Source organism: Rhineura floridana, chromosome 16, assembly GCF_030035675.1.
Source record: "Rhineura floridana isolate rRhiFlo1 chromosome 16, rRhiFlo1.hap2, whole genome shotgun sequence".
Taxonomy (NCBI): Eukaryota; Metazoa; Chordata; class Lepidosauria; order Squamata; family Rhineuridae; genus Rhineura; species Rhineura floridana.
Window position 1 is genome coordinate 20,443,715 of NC_084495.1, and position 11,836 is coordinate 20,455,550.

The 11,836-nt window shown below is 46.1% G+C and overlaps 1 protein-coding gene across 2 annotated transcripts; it reads left to right on the forward strand.

Moving 5' to 3' along the window:
- On the forward strand, window positions 1–9,901 carry MARS2 (methionyl-tRNA synthetase 2, mitochondrial). Of its 2 annotated transcripts, XM_061598339.1 has the most exons (4): window positions 307–336; window positions 2,638–2,753; window positions 4,218–4,552; window positions 7,098–9,901. In XM_061598339.1, the coding sequence occupies exons 3-4, from the start codon at window positions 4,247–4,249 to the stop codon at window positions 8,271–8,273; spliced, it is 1,482 nt and encodes a 493-aa protein (XP_061454323.1). In that variant the 5' UTR covers window positions 307–336; window positions 2,638–2,753; window positions 4,218–4,246; the 3' UTR covers window positions 8,274–9,901. The 2 variants fall into 2 exon arrangements, with proteins under 2 accessions (XP_061454322.1, XP_061454323.1); XM_061598338.1 differs by lacking the exon at window positions 2,638–2,753 and having other exon boundaries at window positions 1–336.
- The last annotated feature ends 1,935 nt before the right edge of the window (window positions 9,902–11,836 follow it).

Below are 11,836 nucleotides of genomic sequence, written 5' to 3' on the forward strand. Positions count from 1 at the left end.
GGTGCGGCGGCGCTCTAGGAATCCTTGGTCCGTGCATTTAGGCTGGAGCTGAGTCGCTCTGTCCTCCAGCGGCGCACCTCGTGTGCGGAGTGATCATGCCGCTGTTCTGCCGTCCTGCCGCGCGCTGCCTCCTCCGGGCTGCTACCTCCAAGCAACGTTCGTGGACACGCTGTTACGCTCCGGGTCGGAGTGGTAGTGGCCAGTGGCTGATCACCACGCCTATCTTCTATGTGAACGGCCCGCCGCACATCGGGCATCTCTACTCTGCGGTGCTGGCTGATGCACTGCACCGGCACTGGGAGCTGATGGGCCGGGACGCAGGGTACTTTGCAACGGGTCAGTGAGGACAACTGGCAAGAGGGTTGAGTGAACGGGTTTGTTGTTGTTGTTGTTGTTGTTGTAGACTCGTGTTTGTGTGTCTAGGTCGGAAGGCTGCCAGATTTTGCTGATGTTCTGTGGAGGCTTTTCCTTGAACATCATTTATTTAAAGGGTTCCCAAACTGTGGTCTGTTGTTGTTGTTATGTGCCTTCAAGTCGATCACGACTGATGGCGACCCTATGAATCAGCGACCTCCAACAGCATCTGTAGTGAACCACCCTGTTTAGTTCTTGTAAGTTCAGGTCTGTGGCTTCCTTCATGGAATCAATCCATCTCTTTTTTGGCCTTCCTCTTTTTCTACTCCCTTCTGTTCTCCCCAGCATTATTGTCTTTTCTAGTGAATCAGGTCTTCTCATGATGTGTCCAAAGTATGATCACCTCAGTTTCATCATTTTAGCTTCTAGTGACAGTTCTGGTTTAATTTGTTCTAACACCCAATTATTTGTCTTTTTTGCAGGCCATGGTATGCGCAAAGCTCTCCTCCAACACCACATTTCAAATGAGTTGATTTTTCTCTTATCCACTTTTTTCACTGTCCAACTTTCACATCCATACATAGAGATTGGGAATACCATGGTCTGATGACTTCATTTAGGTAGCTTGTGGCGTGTCTTGTAGTAGGACAGCACTTCCATTGTATTAAAGATTCATATTGAATTTTAATTGTATTTTTATTGCCTCCTTTATTTCTTACACTATATTTTATTGTATTACTTTGTGAATTGATAAGACATTAAGGAAGCAGTAGAATACAATTAAAATCATGCAGCATCTAGTATGGTACATGGCAACTGCTACAACAAGCAGACAAATCATGGAGCGGTCTTCCAAGACTCAGCAGTTTTCAAGGGATCCACGAGGTGGGAAGGTGGGGCATTGTAGAAACCACTGAGCAATTTTACTTCACTTTTTAGCGGAAAAGGCACTTAGAGCTGGTTTACATAATTCAGTAGTCAGACAGTCCCTCAGATTTACTTTATATTCTAAAACAGGGTTTCCCAAACTGTGGTCCATGGACCACCAGTGGTTTGTGAATTTCATTAAGGTGGTCCCCTGAGTGTGTCTGTGGATTTGTGGTTGAAGACAGGAGATGGCACATCCATTGCATTAAATATTAATTTTGCTTTTTACTGCTTCTTTTATTTCTTATATTGTATTTTATTATACTGCAATTTGAATTCTATGGAACTCAAACTGTGATACGCCGGGGTTTGGTACAGAAACAGCCTTGGTCGCCCTGTATGATGACCTCTGTCGGGAGAGGGACAGAGGGAGTGTGACTCTGTTGGTTCTCCTTGATCTCTCGGCGGCTTTTGATACCATCGACCATGGTATCCTTCTGGGGCGACTCGCGGGTTTAGGAGTTGGAGGCACTGCTTGGCGGTGGCTGTGCTCCTATCTTGGGAATCGTCTCCAGAAGGTGATGCTTGGGGAACATTACTCGAGTCCCTGGGTGCTCCAGTATGGGGTCCCGCAGGGCTCAGTTCTGTCCCCCATGCTTTTTAATATCTATATGAAGCCACTGGGTGAGGTCATCAGGAGTTATGGAGTGCGTTTCCAGCAATATGCTGATGATACGCAGCTCTATTTCTCCTTTTCATCTTCTTCAGGTGAGGCTGTTGCTGTGCTGAACCGCTGCCTGGCCGCGATAATGGACTGGATGAGAGCGAACAAACTAAAACTCAATCCTGACAAGACTGAGATGCTGTTAGTTGGAGGGCCCTCTGCTCAGATGGTTGATGTCAGACCTGCCCTAGATGGGGTTACACTCCCCCTAAAGGAACAGGTCCGTAGTTTGGGGATCTTATTAGATCCGCTTCTGTCACTTGAGGCTCAGGTAGCCTCGGTGGCACGAAATGCGTTTTACCAGCTTCGGCTGGTAGCCCAACTACGACCCTATCTGGACAGGGAGAACCTAGCCTCAGTTATTCATGCTCTGGTAACCTCTAGATTGGATTACTGTAATGCTCTCTACATAGGGTTACCTTTGAAAACGATTCGGAAACTTCAGCTAGTGCAGAATGCTGCGGCCAGAGTTCTTACTGGGACGAAGAAATTCGACCACATAACACCTATTCTGGCCCAACTGCACTGGCTTCCAATATGTTTCCGGGCCAGATTCAAAGTGTTGGTCCTTACCTATAAAGCCCTTAACGGCACTGGACTGCAATATCTGATGGAACGCCTCTCTCGCTATGTTCCTTCCCGTTCACTCCGCTCGACGTCTAAGGCCCTTCTCCGGATCCCAACCCATACAGAGGCCCGGAGAACAGTAACAAGATCTAGGGCCTTTTCGGTGGTGGCCCCCGAATTATGGAATGCCCTCCCAGATGAGATACGCCTGGCGCCTTCCCTGTCATCTTTCCGGCGCCAGGTAAAAACCCACCTCTTCACCCAGGCTTTTTAATGTATTTTATGCTTTTAATCTTACTTATTTTATTTCTAGTTTTCTTTTACTTTGTTTATATAATGTTTTATATTGTTTGCGCAATACACACTTGCTGTATTTTAAATATTGTGGTTTTATCATGTTGTACACCGCCCTGGGAGCTGCTAGCTATAGGGCGGTTTAGAAATGCAACTAAATAAATAAAATAAATAAGAATTGGAGGTACTCTGCTAAAAGTGGAGCTTCCATCTTAGCTCTCATGGTTGATAGCCAAATTGATAGGTTTGCTCCACGTAAATTCATCTGAGCCCACCCACCCCTTTTCCCCCCAAAGCCATCTTTGACTAGCTGCATCCATCACAACATCCTCAAGCAATGAATTCTGAAAGTTGATATTTATTTATTATACGTACATCTTGCCTTTTCTCCAGGGAGCTCAAGGTGTGGTGTTAGTGGTTTTCCCCCTCCCCAATTCATTCCTTGCAATGCCCCTGTAAAGTAGGTTGGATTGAGAGATTGTGACTAGCCCAAGATCACCTAACAGGTTTCATGGCTGACTGGGGATCTTAACCTGGTTCTGCTGTCTGTCCGTCCTGTCCCCTGGTTCCCAAATCCATTTTCTGCCCCCATTTCCAAGGTTCTTTATTATTTATTTATTATATTTATATTCCCCCTTTCCTACAAGGAGCTCAAGGCCGCAAATATAGTTCATTTAATCCTAACAACCCTGTGAGGTAGGTTAGGCTGAAAGACTGTAACTGGCCCAAGGTCACCCAGCAAGCTTCATGGCTGAGTGGAGATTTGAACCCTGGTCTCCCAGGTCCTAGTCCAGCTCTCAAACCATTACACCACACCGGCTGTAGGGTTATTCTCAGGGCAAGAATTCCCAGAGTGGTTTAACAATCAATCCCTCTTCCCAGTGAACTCTGGGAACTGTAGCTCTGTGAGGAGAATAGGGGTCTCCTAACAACTCTCAACACCCTGAGAGTGTAAGCATGAACAGTAAATAATTAGTTTGTAGTTCAACTTCTAGTTAAAACAAGCATTCATAAGAACATAACAGCAGCCCACTGGATCAGACCAATGACCCCTCTAGTCAAACATGCTGTTCTCACAGTGGCCAACCAGATACCAATGGGAAGCTCACAAGAAGGACATGAGCGTTAAGAGCACTCTTTCCTTCTGCAATTTCCAAAAACTGGTATTCAGAAACAAACTACAGTTCCCAGGATTCGTTGAGAGAAGCCATTACTGTTGAAGTGGTAAGAGAGTTCTTTATTAGTGCGGATATGGCCCAGATGTTCTTAACACTTGAACTCCTATCATCTCTGACCATTGGCTGTGCTGGCTGGGGACCATAGAAATCCAACAACATTTCAAGAGCCACAGATTTCCCCCTCTGGTCTATTAGATCCTTAGTCTTTTGCATTCTCCTATTTCTCTATACAGGAACTGATGAGCATGGTCTGAAGATTCAGATGACAGCAGCGTCTGCAGGCACTTCCCCTGAACAGTTCTGTGACCATATGTCAGCCAAATTCCGGGAGCTCTTCACCCAGGCTGGCATCTCTTACACTGACTTCATCCGCACCACAGAGCCGCGGCACAAACAGGCTGTAGAGCACTTCTGGACCACTCTGCGGGATCGGGGCTGGCTCTACCAGGCCCACTATGAAGGCTGGTACTGCACTGTAGAAGAGAGCTTCTTGGCTGCTTCCCAAGTCACTGAGCATCTTGATGCCCAAGGCCACAAGTGCATGGTCTCACTTGAGACTGGCCACCAGGTACTGAGAAGCATCTCTGTGTGAGTTCCTTATGTATCTTTTCAGATCTGCTGAGGAAGCCCTGATTTTGGGGGGTTCCATTATGCAGGGAAGTATCTTTTGGGATTTGCAGCAGAGCCTTGTCTGTGATGGCCCCTGTGATCTCATGCAACAGATATGAACCAGCATTTAAGGTATTTAGTAAGCATGTGAAAACTGCTATCTTTTTGAAAGCCTTTTCGTCTGGCCTCTGCCTTGGCTTTAAGCTTAAGAAAGGTTTTGATGCCACTTCTGACATCTAATTATTTATCGATGTAAGAAATGTCTATGCCACTCTTCACTGTAAATAGTCCCAGAGTGTTTCAAACAATAAAAAATAAAACAAATATTATAAAACAATAACTTAAAAAAAATAAAATATGGAACAATGGATAAATACTGTCAGTAATAACAGTAATTATGAATTATCCCCTAATGCATTCACAGAATCTCAGCTATTTTTTAACACTCATAACAGAAATGACTGAGCAATTAAATCAGGGCATAAGGCCAAGTTTGTGTGTATTTTACAATCATGCTGCACAAGCACAGAAATTTGATATTGGGTGCAAAATTCAACATCCTGGGAATCTGCATTTTTGTTTTAGAATTAGAAGAGCAGCTTTCTAGACCTTAAGTGTGCAAAGCGAATATTTGGTGCCTGTTGCAATCTCAGAAGTGAGCAGGCAAACTTTAGCAAGATTTTCAGCAGGAAGCCCTTAATAGGTGTGTTATTCCTTTCCATGAAAAGCAAAGGCGGCCTAAATACTAATAGTGAAGATTCTCTGTCTCTGGATCTTTATGTTACCAAAATGGCACCATCCACACATAAGAGGAAAGTACCAGCAAGCTCAGGCAAACCTCAAGATTTGCAAGAATACTAAAAAACTTAAGGGAAAGAAAAAGCCCTAAAAGTGCAAGAGGAACCAAATGAAGACTGAGTATGCTTAGTGGGCTCAAAATGCTGATTGATTGGGGAAGGGGGAAGAAAGAATGGAAATTCAGTGTGGGAGGGGATGAAAAGACTATCCTGGAAAAGAACATGGCTGACAGAAACTCTGAACACTGACACTCCACACTGCAACATTTTGTTGCAGGTCCCAGTTGCTTATGTAAAATAAGCAGGCACATGAAGGTTGCTTAATTTGCAAAATTGATAAAGGTTGTAGGATTTGGCTACCCTTTGCACCAAACAGTGCAGCATTTGCACAGTCCTGGATCAGGCCAAAACTACTGTCTGGCCTGAAATACTGGATGGATGCTTTCTGCATTTTATGCGGAATTTGATGTATATTTGTTTGTTCACCGCCCTGAGAGCTATTCTGCTAAGGGCGGTATATAAATTGAAATAATAAATAAATATATCTGTATATTTTTTAATAGTTCTCCATTCTGAAGGGAATAGCGAGCATTGACATGAGCAAGCCCACTTTATTGTAGAAAGGCAAAGTATACACACTAAAATAAAATGGATGCATATGGTTTCTGGTTATGGTCTGAAGGCACATGATGTGGCAGTCTTGCTGGAGCTAAATCAGTCAGTGTCTGTATGGGAGACCGTCTTGGAACCCTATGGATGTGTTATGCTCCAGAGCATGCCCTCATGGACTAAGGTCTCCACAAGCCAAAGTCAAGCACAGAGAATCAACTGGTCCAGAAACAAAGTCAGGAAACAGTCCAAGATCAATATTGCAGGGAGTTCAGCAAGGAGGGGGAACGAGAATTAACAACAAGGAGCCAGAAGCCTGTGTTGTTTGAAACAACTGGAGGGCTCAAGAGGGAGGCCTTTTTTTCAGGTGTAGGGAACCTTTGGCCCTCCAGATGTTGCTGGACTAGAACTCCCATAATCCCTGATTATTGGCCATGCTGATTAAGGCTTATGGGAGTTTTGTCCAGCAACCTCTGGAGGACCAAAGGTTTCCTATACCCACCTCATATACTCTGCTTTCCTAAACCACATCCTAACCACAGCTGCAGGAATATCAGGGTTTTCTTACTCACAAGGAGACCAACGACTCTTGGTCCATCGACACATACTGTGCCATCACTCTTTGGCCTGGACCAGCGAGAACTGATGGAAGCACTCCGCTTCCTCCTCTGCTAGTTCCAGGGCTTCCTCATCAGGTGTCAACTCAGAGGGCCCCTCAAGGAGATCCTCAGCACTGGACTGAGGAGGCCCTGCCTGTTCCTCCAGGTCTTTGGCCTGTGGGCGGTCTGCTTCGTCCACCGAGGACTCGGTGTCGGACGGCAGGTCAGGGCTAGGCATAACAGTATGCCTCCTTCCGCTCGGTGGAATACAAACATAATGCAGAGAAGGGGAACCTGTGGCCCTCCAGAAGTTGTTGGACTCCAACTCCCATCAGCTCCAGCCAGCATGGTCCATCGCCAGGAGTAACAGGAGTTGGAGTCCAGCAAAAATCTGGAGGGCCACTGGTTCTATTACTGATGCAATGAATATAAAGGAATGAATAAGTATACTATGAACAGAAGGAGAAAGGTTATGACCAGTTTCTCTCTTGCATCTCAGGTACATTGGACCAAAGAGGAGAACTTCATGTTCAAGCTCTCTGAGTTCCAGGAGCCTCTGCTGAAATGGCTCTGGGAGAGTAAGGCAGCCATCACACCCGAGCCCTTCCACCAGCAGGTGCTCCAGTGGCTGGAGCAGGACTTGCCTGACCTCTCCGTATCTCGTGACCGAAACCGCTTGCAGTGGGGCATCCCCGTCCCTGACGACTCGACGCAGACTATTTACGTCTGGGTGGATGCCCTGGTGAACTACCTAACTGTTGTGGGTTATCCTAACACGCACCATGCCTGGTGGCCAGCTGCCTGCCACGTTGTGGGCAAAGATATCCTTAAATTCCATGCCATCTACTGGCCTGCCCTGCTGATGGCGGTGGGGCTGGCGCCTCCGGAAAAGATCTTTGTGCACTCTCATTGGACGGTGCAAGGGCAGAAGATGTCGAAGAGTCTGGGCAATGTGGTGGACCCGGGGGCCTGTTTCTGGCGGTACTCGGTGGACGGCTTTCGGTACTTCCTGCTGAGGCAGGGTGTTCCTGAGCGAGACTGCGACTACTACGATGAGAAGGCTGTCAAACTGGTCAATTCAGAGCTGGCTGATGCCTTGGGGGGGCTTCTTAACCGGTGCACAGCTCCCAGCCTGAACCCCAAGGGGAGTTATCCAGGCTTCTCAGAGGCATGCTTCCCTAAGGACCCAGCCTCTCGACATGGGAGAGGATCCAGCAAGGCTTTGGCTGAGGATTACAAGCTGGTGACGTTGGTGAAAGACCTGCCTGAGCAAGTGAGTGGCTGCTTCGAACGCTTCCAGATCTACAGAGCTTTGGAATGCATCATGGACTGTGTGAGACAGACGAATGGCTTCGTCCAGAGGCACGCACCCTGGAAACTGTGTCGCAAGGATCCTGAACAGCAGCAGTGGCAGGACACCATCCTCCACATCACCCTGGAATGTCTTCGGATTTACGGGAGCCTCCTGCAACCGGTGATCCCGGCCACTGCTGATAAGATCCTGACCAGGTTGGGTGTTAATCCCTCCGAAAGGTCTCTAAGCAACTTGAACTTTCTTTCCCGCTACTATGGTGGAAAGTGTCCCTTTGAAGGCAGGAGGCTGGGACCAGATACTGGGCTTCTGTTTCCCAAGCTGGAAAAACAGACAGATGCTGCGGGGATTCTGAAATACTAAAAAAAGGAATCGTCCTCTATGAAGGCTTTGGGAAGAACAGGAAGGTGTTGGTGGTGGGGAGTCTTCTGAAAGGGATGGGGAACCTTTGGCCCTCCCAGTGGTGCTAGAATCCAATTCCCATCATCCCTGATTGCTGGCCATGGTGGTGGAAGCTGATGGGAGTTGTAGTCCAACAACATTGGGAGGACCACAGGTTCTCCCATCTGTAGTCTATTTCATACTTTCAAAAGGGGGAAAAATTGGCAGCTTGTGTCTTATGATGACATTTTAACAAATGGATGCTGGTACCATGTGTGTTCTCTCTCTCACTCACTCACACATACACCCTCTTTGGCCCAACCTGGCTGTGTTGCCTTACCACCCTCCTCGCCAGGCCCCAGGTAGCTGTTTTAGTGTAGGGTGGGTGGCGGTGCCACTTTTGAACAGGAGCCAAACTCTGCTCCTTTCTGCAGCTGCCACATTGGGACATGGCATATGTATGGGATGTTGGGGGGCCATCAGCACTGTGCAGAGGGCCTCCTGAAGTCTGGTGCCAGCCCTGGGTCGGGGGATAGATTGTTTTGGAATGGTTGGCTTACTGTGCAATACCTCCTCCCCTTCAAACAAATATCAGGAGAAGATGGAACAGAGATTTCCATTTATTGGTGAGATTTCAACACATTTATACAAAGAGCGCTACATGTTCTGAAGATAATACTAAACTCTAATGGCTGCACTGTTTGTCACAATCTGCACAAGGAAGCAGAAGAGGGCGCATAAGTCAGGAGGGAACATGTTTTGGGTTTTCCCCCCTGCTCTTTGCTGCATTTGGGAATTAATGAGCAGGTTGAACAGCTACCTCTTTCTCTCTCTTCTGGACTAGATGGGCCACTGGCCGGATCCAGCAGGGTGTTTCTTATGTTCTTAAATCTTCCGTGTTCCAGTGTAACTATCCTGGATTGTCACAGTCTACTAGTAAGAGTCCCTTCACATATGCCTGGTGTTAAGTTCCAGAGGAATAGCCACTTTAGTTTGACAGAGTAAAAACAACACATAAAATCTTAAAGCAGGAGTTGGGAACTTGGGGAGTACATTCTGTTTGCGGGGGGGGGGGGCAAGGGATTCATACTGGTTCTGAGTTGGGCCAGAGCCAGCCACATTCTTTTTCTCAAGATCTTGATAATCCCACACTTTTTTCTTTCTTTCTGAGACCCAGATTGGGACTACATTCTTCATTGCACAGATGGGCTGTCTGGCCCTCCAAATGTTGTTGGGACTCCAACTCCCATCAGCCCCAGCTAGCAGTGGGTTAATGGTCAGAGATGATGGGAGCTGGAGTCCCAACAACATCCTGAGGGCCATGTGTCCCCCTTCCCTGCTTTATTATTTGCAAAGATGTATGTCCATTGCTTGACATCTCAGCAGTTGATTATGTGTCCTAACTCCAGCAAAGTGCTGCATTATGTATTGTGAGCTGAAAGATCTCTTGTGTGTAAACCGTGATGATCCTGATACTCAGCAAGCGATGAACATTCATGTATGAACCAACTCCAAAATTGTACCTGCTGTTTGTAGTTGCCTTCCCAGTACCAATGGCTTGTGTTCTTAAGAAGCAGGAAAAACAAATTATAAAACTACATCCAAAGCAATTTACATTGGATGCTTTCTAATTGCTGGAGAAGATTAGAGAAGCCGCAACAGTAGCTTGGAAAGGGTGATTTCTATTGAATTCGTACAGATAGATGAAATGACCTTTTCTATGTGTGTGCATTCAATTTATGGCTGCAATAAAAATCCCTCTGTGTAGGAGCCAATCCTGGAGGCTAAAGGAGATGAAGCAATTTTTAATTTAGTCAGAAGTGCAGCACTGGAGCTGATCCCAAAAACTGCCTGTAAGCCACACCAATCAGTAATGGTGGCTAATGTAATTAAACATTGGAGTACAAGATAAGGCCAAATAGTCCAGGCCTAGCCGTGTTTATGTTGAAGGCAAGCCCCATTAATTTCAGTAGGAGCTATTTCCATGTAACCATGTTTCGGACTGCAGCCCAAACTTTTAGAACGGTAATGTCTTGTGTCCCAAAATAAAGCAAATGAGAAGAATGCACTTGGAGCTGGGAAGAACAGCTGCACAAGGAACAGTCAGAGAAAGACAAAAGTCTTCACAAAGAACAGTGCCTACCCTATACATTGATAGCTATTTTATACATACTTGGGAGGAAGTCCCATTGAACTCAGTGGGAATTATTTCTGAGTAAACATACGTAAGCCTGCAGGATGAGAACTGCAGATGTTTCAATATGTCACAGAACTGAGTACATTTTTCTCAGGCATTATGCCAAATAACATTTTAGTGTTACAAAAACAGAAGAACTGAGATCCAGTAGCCACTCGGCATCTTTCAGCATCCCTGGGAGATGGGATGGAAATGAGGGTTATAATATTCTTTATTAAAGGGTAGAGCTGTACCCTAATTAAATGCAGGACCATAGCTCCGTGGTACATCATCTGCTTTGCATGGAGAAGGTCCCAGGTTCAATCCCTGGCATCTCCAGGTATGGCTGGGGGAAGGCTCCAGTCTGAAATCTTGGAAAGCCACTGCCAGTCAGTGTAGACAATACTGAGCTATATGGACCAATGGTCTGAATTTGAACCAGCCAACTTCCTGTGTTCCTCTCATAGTAGATGTTAACTGATTCGACATAAGGTTGAATTTGAACAAAACAGTACTTCTGCTTTTAGATCAGGAACAGCATTCCAGATGTTAAAAAGCAGAATTAACATAAAATCTAATTATACATTCTCTAAGAAAGTATCTGTTTAAAAAAAATGCAGGATTAATTGAGGGTATCTTTTTATAGTCAATTAAATATTCTATCCCAATAGGCAAAGGTTACAGCTACAAAAATGTGCTGTGTTATAGATGTGTGTGTGTGTGCACACCACTGATAATAAGACACAATTGGGCTGTTTACATGCCATTGGGTTAGTTTTCAGCCCTTCTAGTTTAGCCCCAATAGCTGCTTTAAAAGCCATTCCTGGAAAACGTGAACAAGTGATTAAGAAAAGTGCCTCATTAGCCTCCGTAGTCTCCTCCTGCAGATGTAAAATTTGCTGCCTGTGTCTATCCCTTTGCTTAGCACCAAGCCCTACAGGTGTCAATGTCCACATTTATTAGTTATATCCCACTTTTCCTATAAGGAGCTCAAGGCAGTATACATGAATCCTTCTCTCTCTCAACCCCTCATTTTTACCTTCGCTACAACCCTGCTGAAGAGGGATAGTGACTGGCCGGGGTAGCCAATGTGATGCCCTCGAGCTGTTGTTGGGCCCCAATTCCCATCAGCATGGCCAAAAATCAGGGAGGATGAGACTTGGAGTCCAGCAAACGTTTGGAGGGCACCACCTTGCGTGCCCCTGTTCCCTGGACTGGACCAAGGCCACCCAGTTAACTTCATGGCTGAGTGAGGATTTGAACCCTAGTCTTCCCAGTCCTCCTCTTGACACTCTCTAACCACTACACCACACCAGCATCAGAATGCATTGTTTAGAGTGCAGGTGTTCCTTGGCTGTAATGTGTGTGT

Coding starts and splice junctions, on each gene's coding strand:
- MARS2 (XM_061598338.1), top strand. CDS start 96: ATGCCGCTGTTCTGCCGTCCTGCCGCGCGCTGCCTCCTCCGGGCTGCT. Junction 337..4,217: donor CGCAGGGTACTTTGCAACGG/GTCAGTGAGGAC, acceptor TTCTCTATACAG/GAACTGATGAGCATGGTCTG. Junction 4,553..7,097: donor CACTTGAGACTGGCCACCAG/GTACTGAGAAGC, acceptor CTTGCATCTCAG/GTACATTGGACCAAAGAGGA.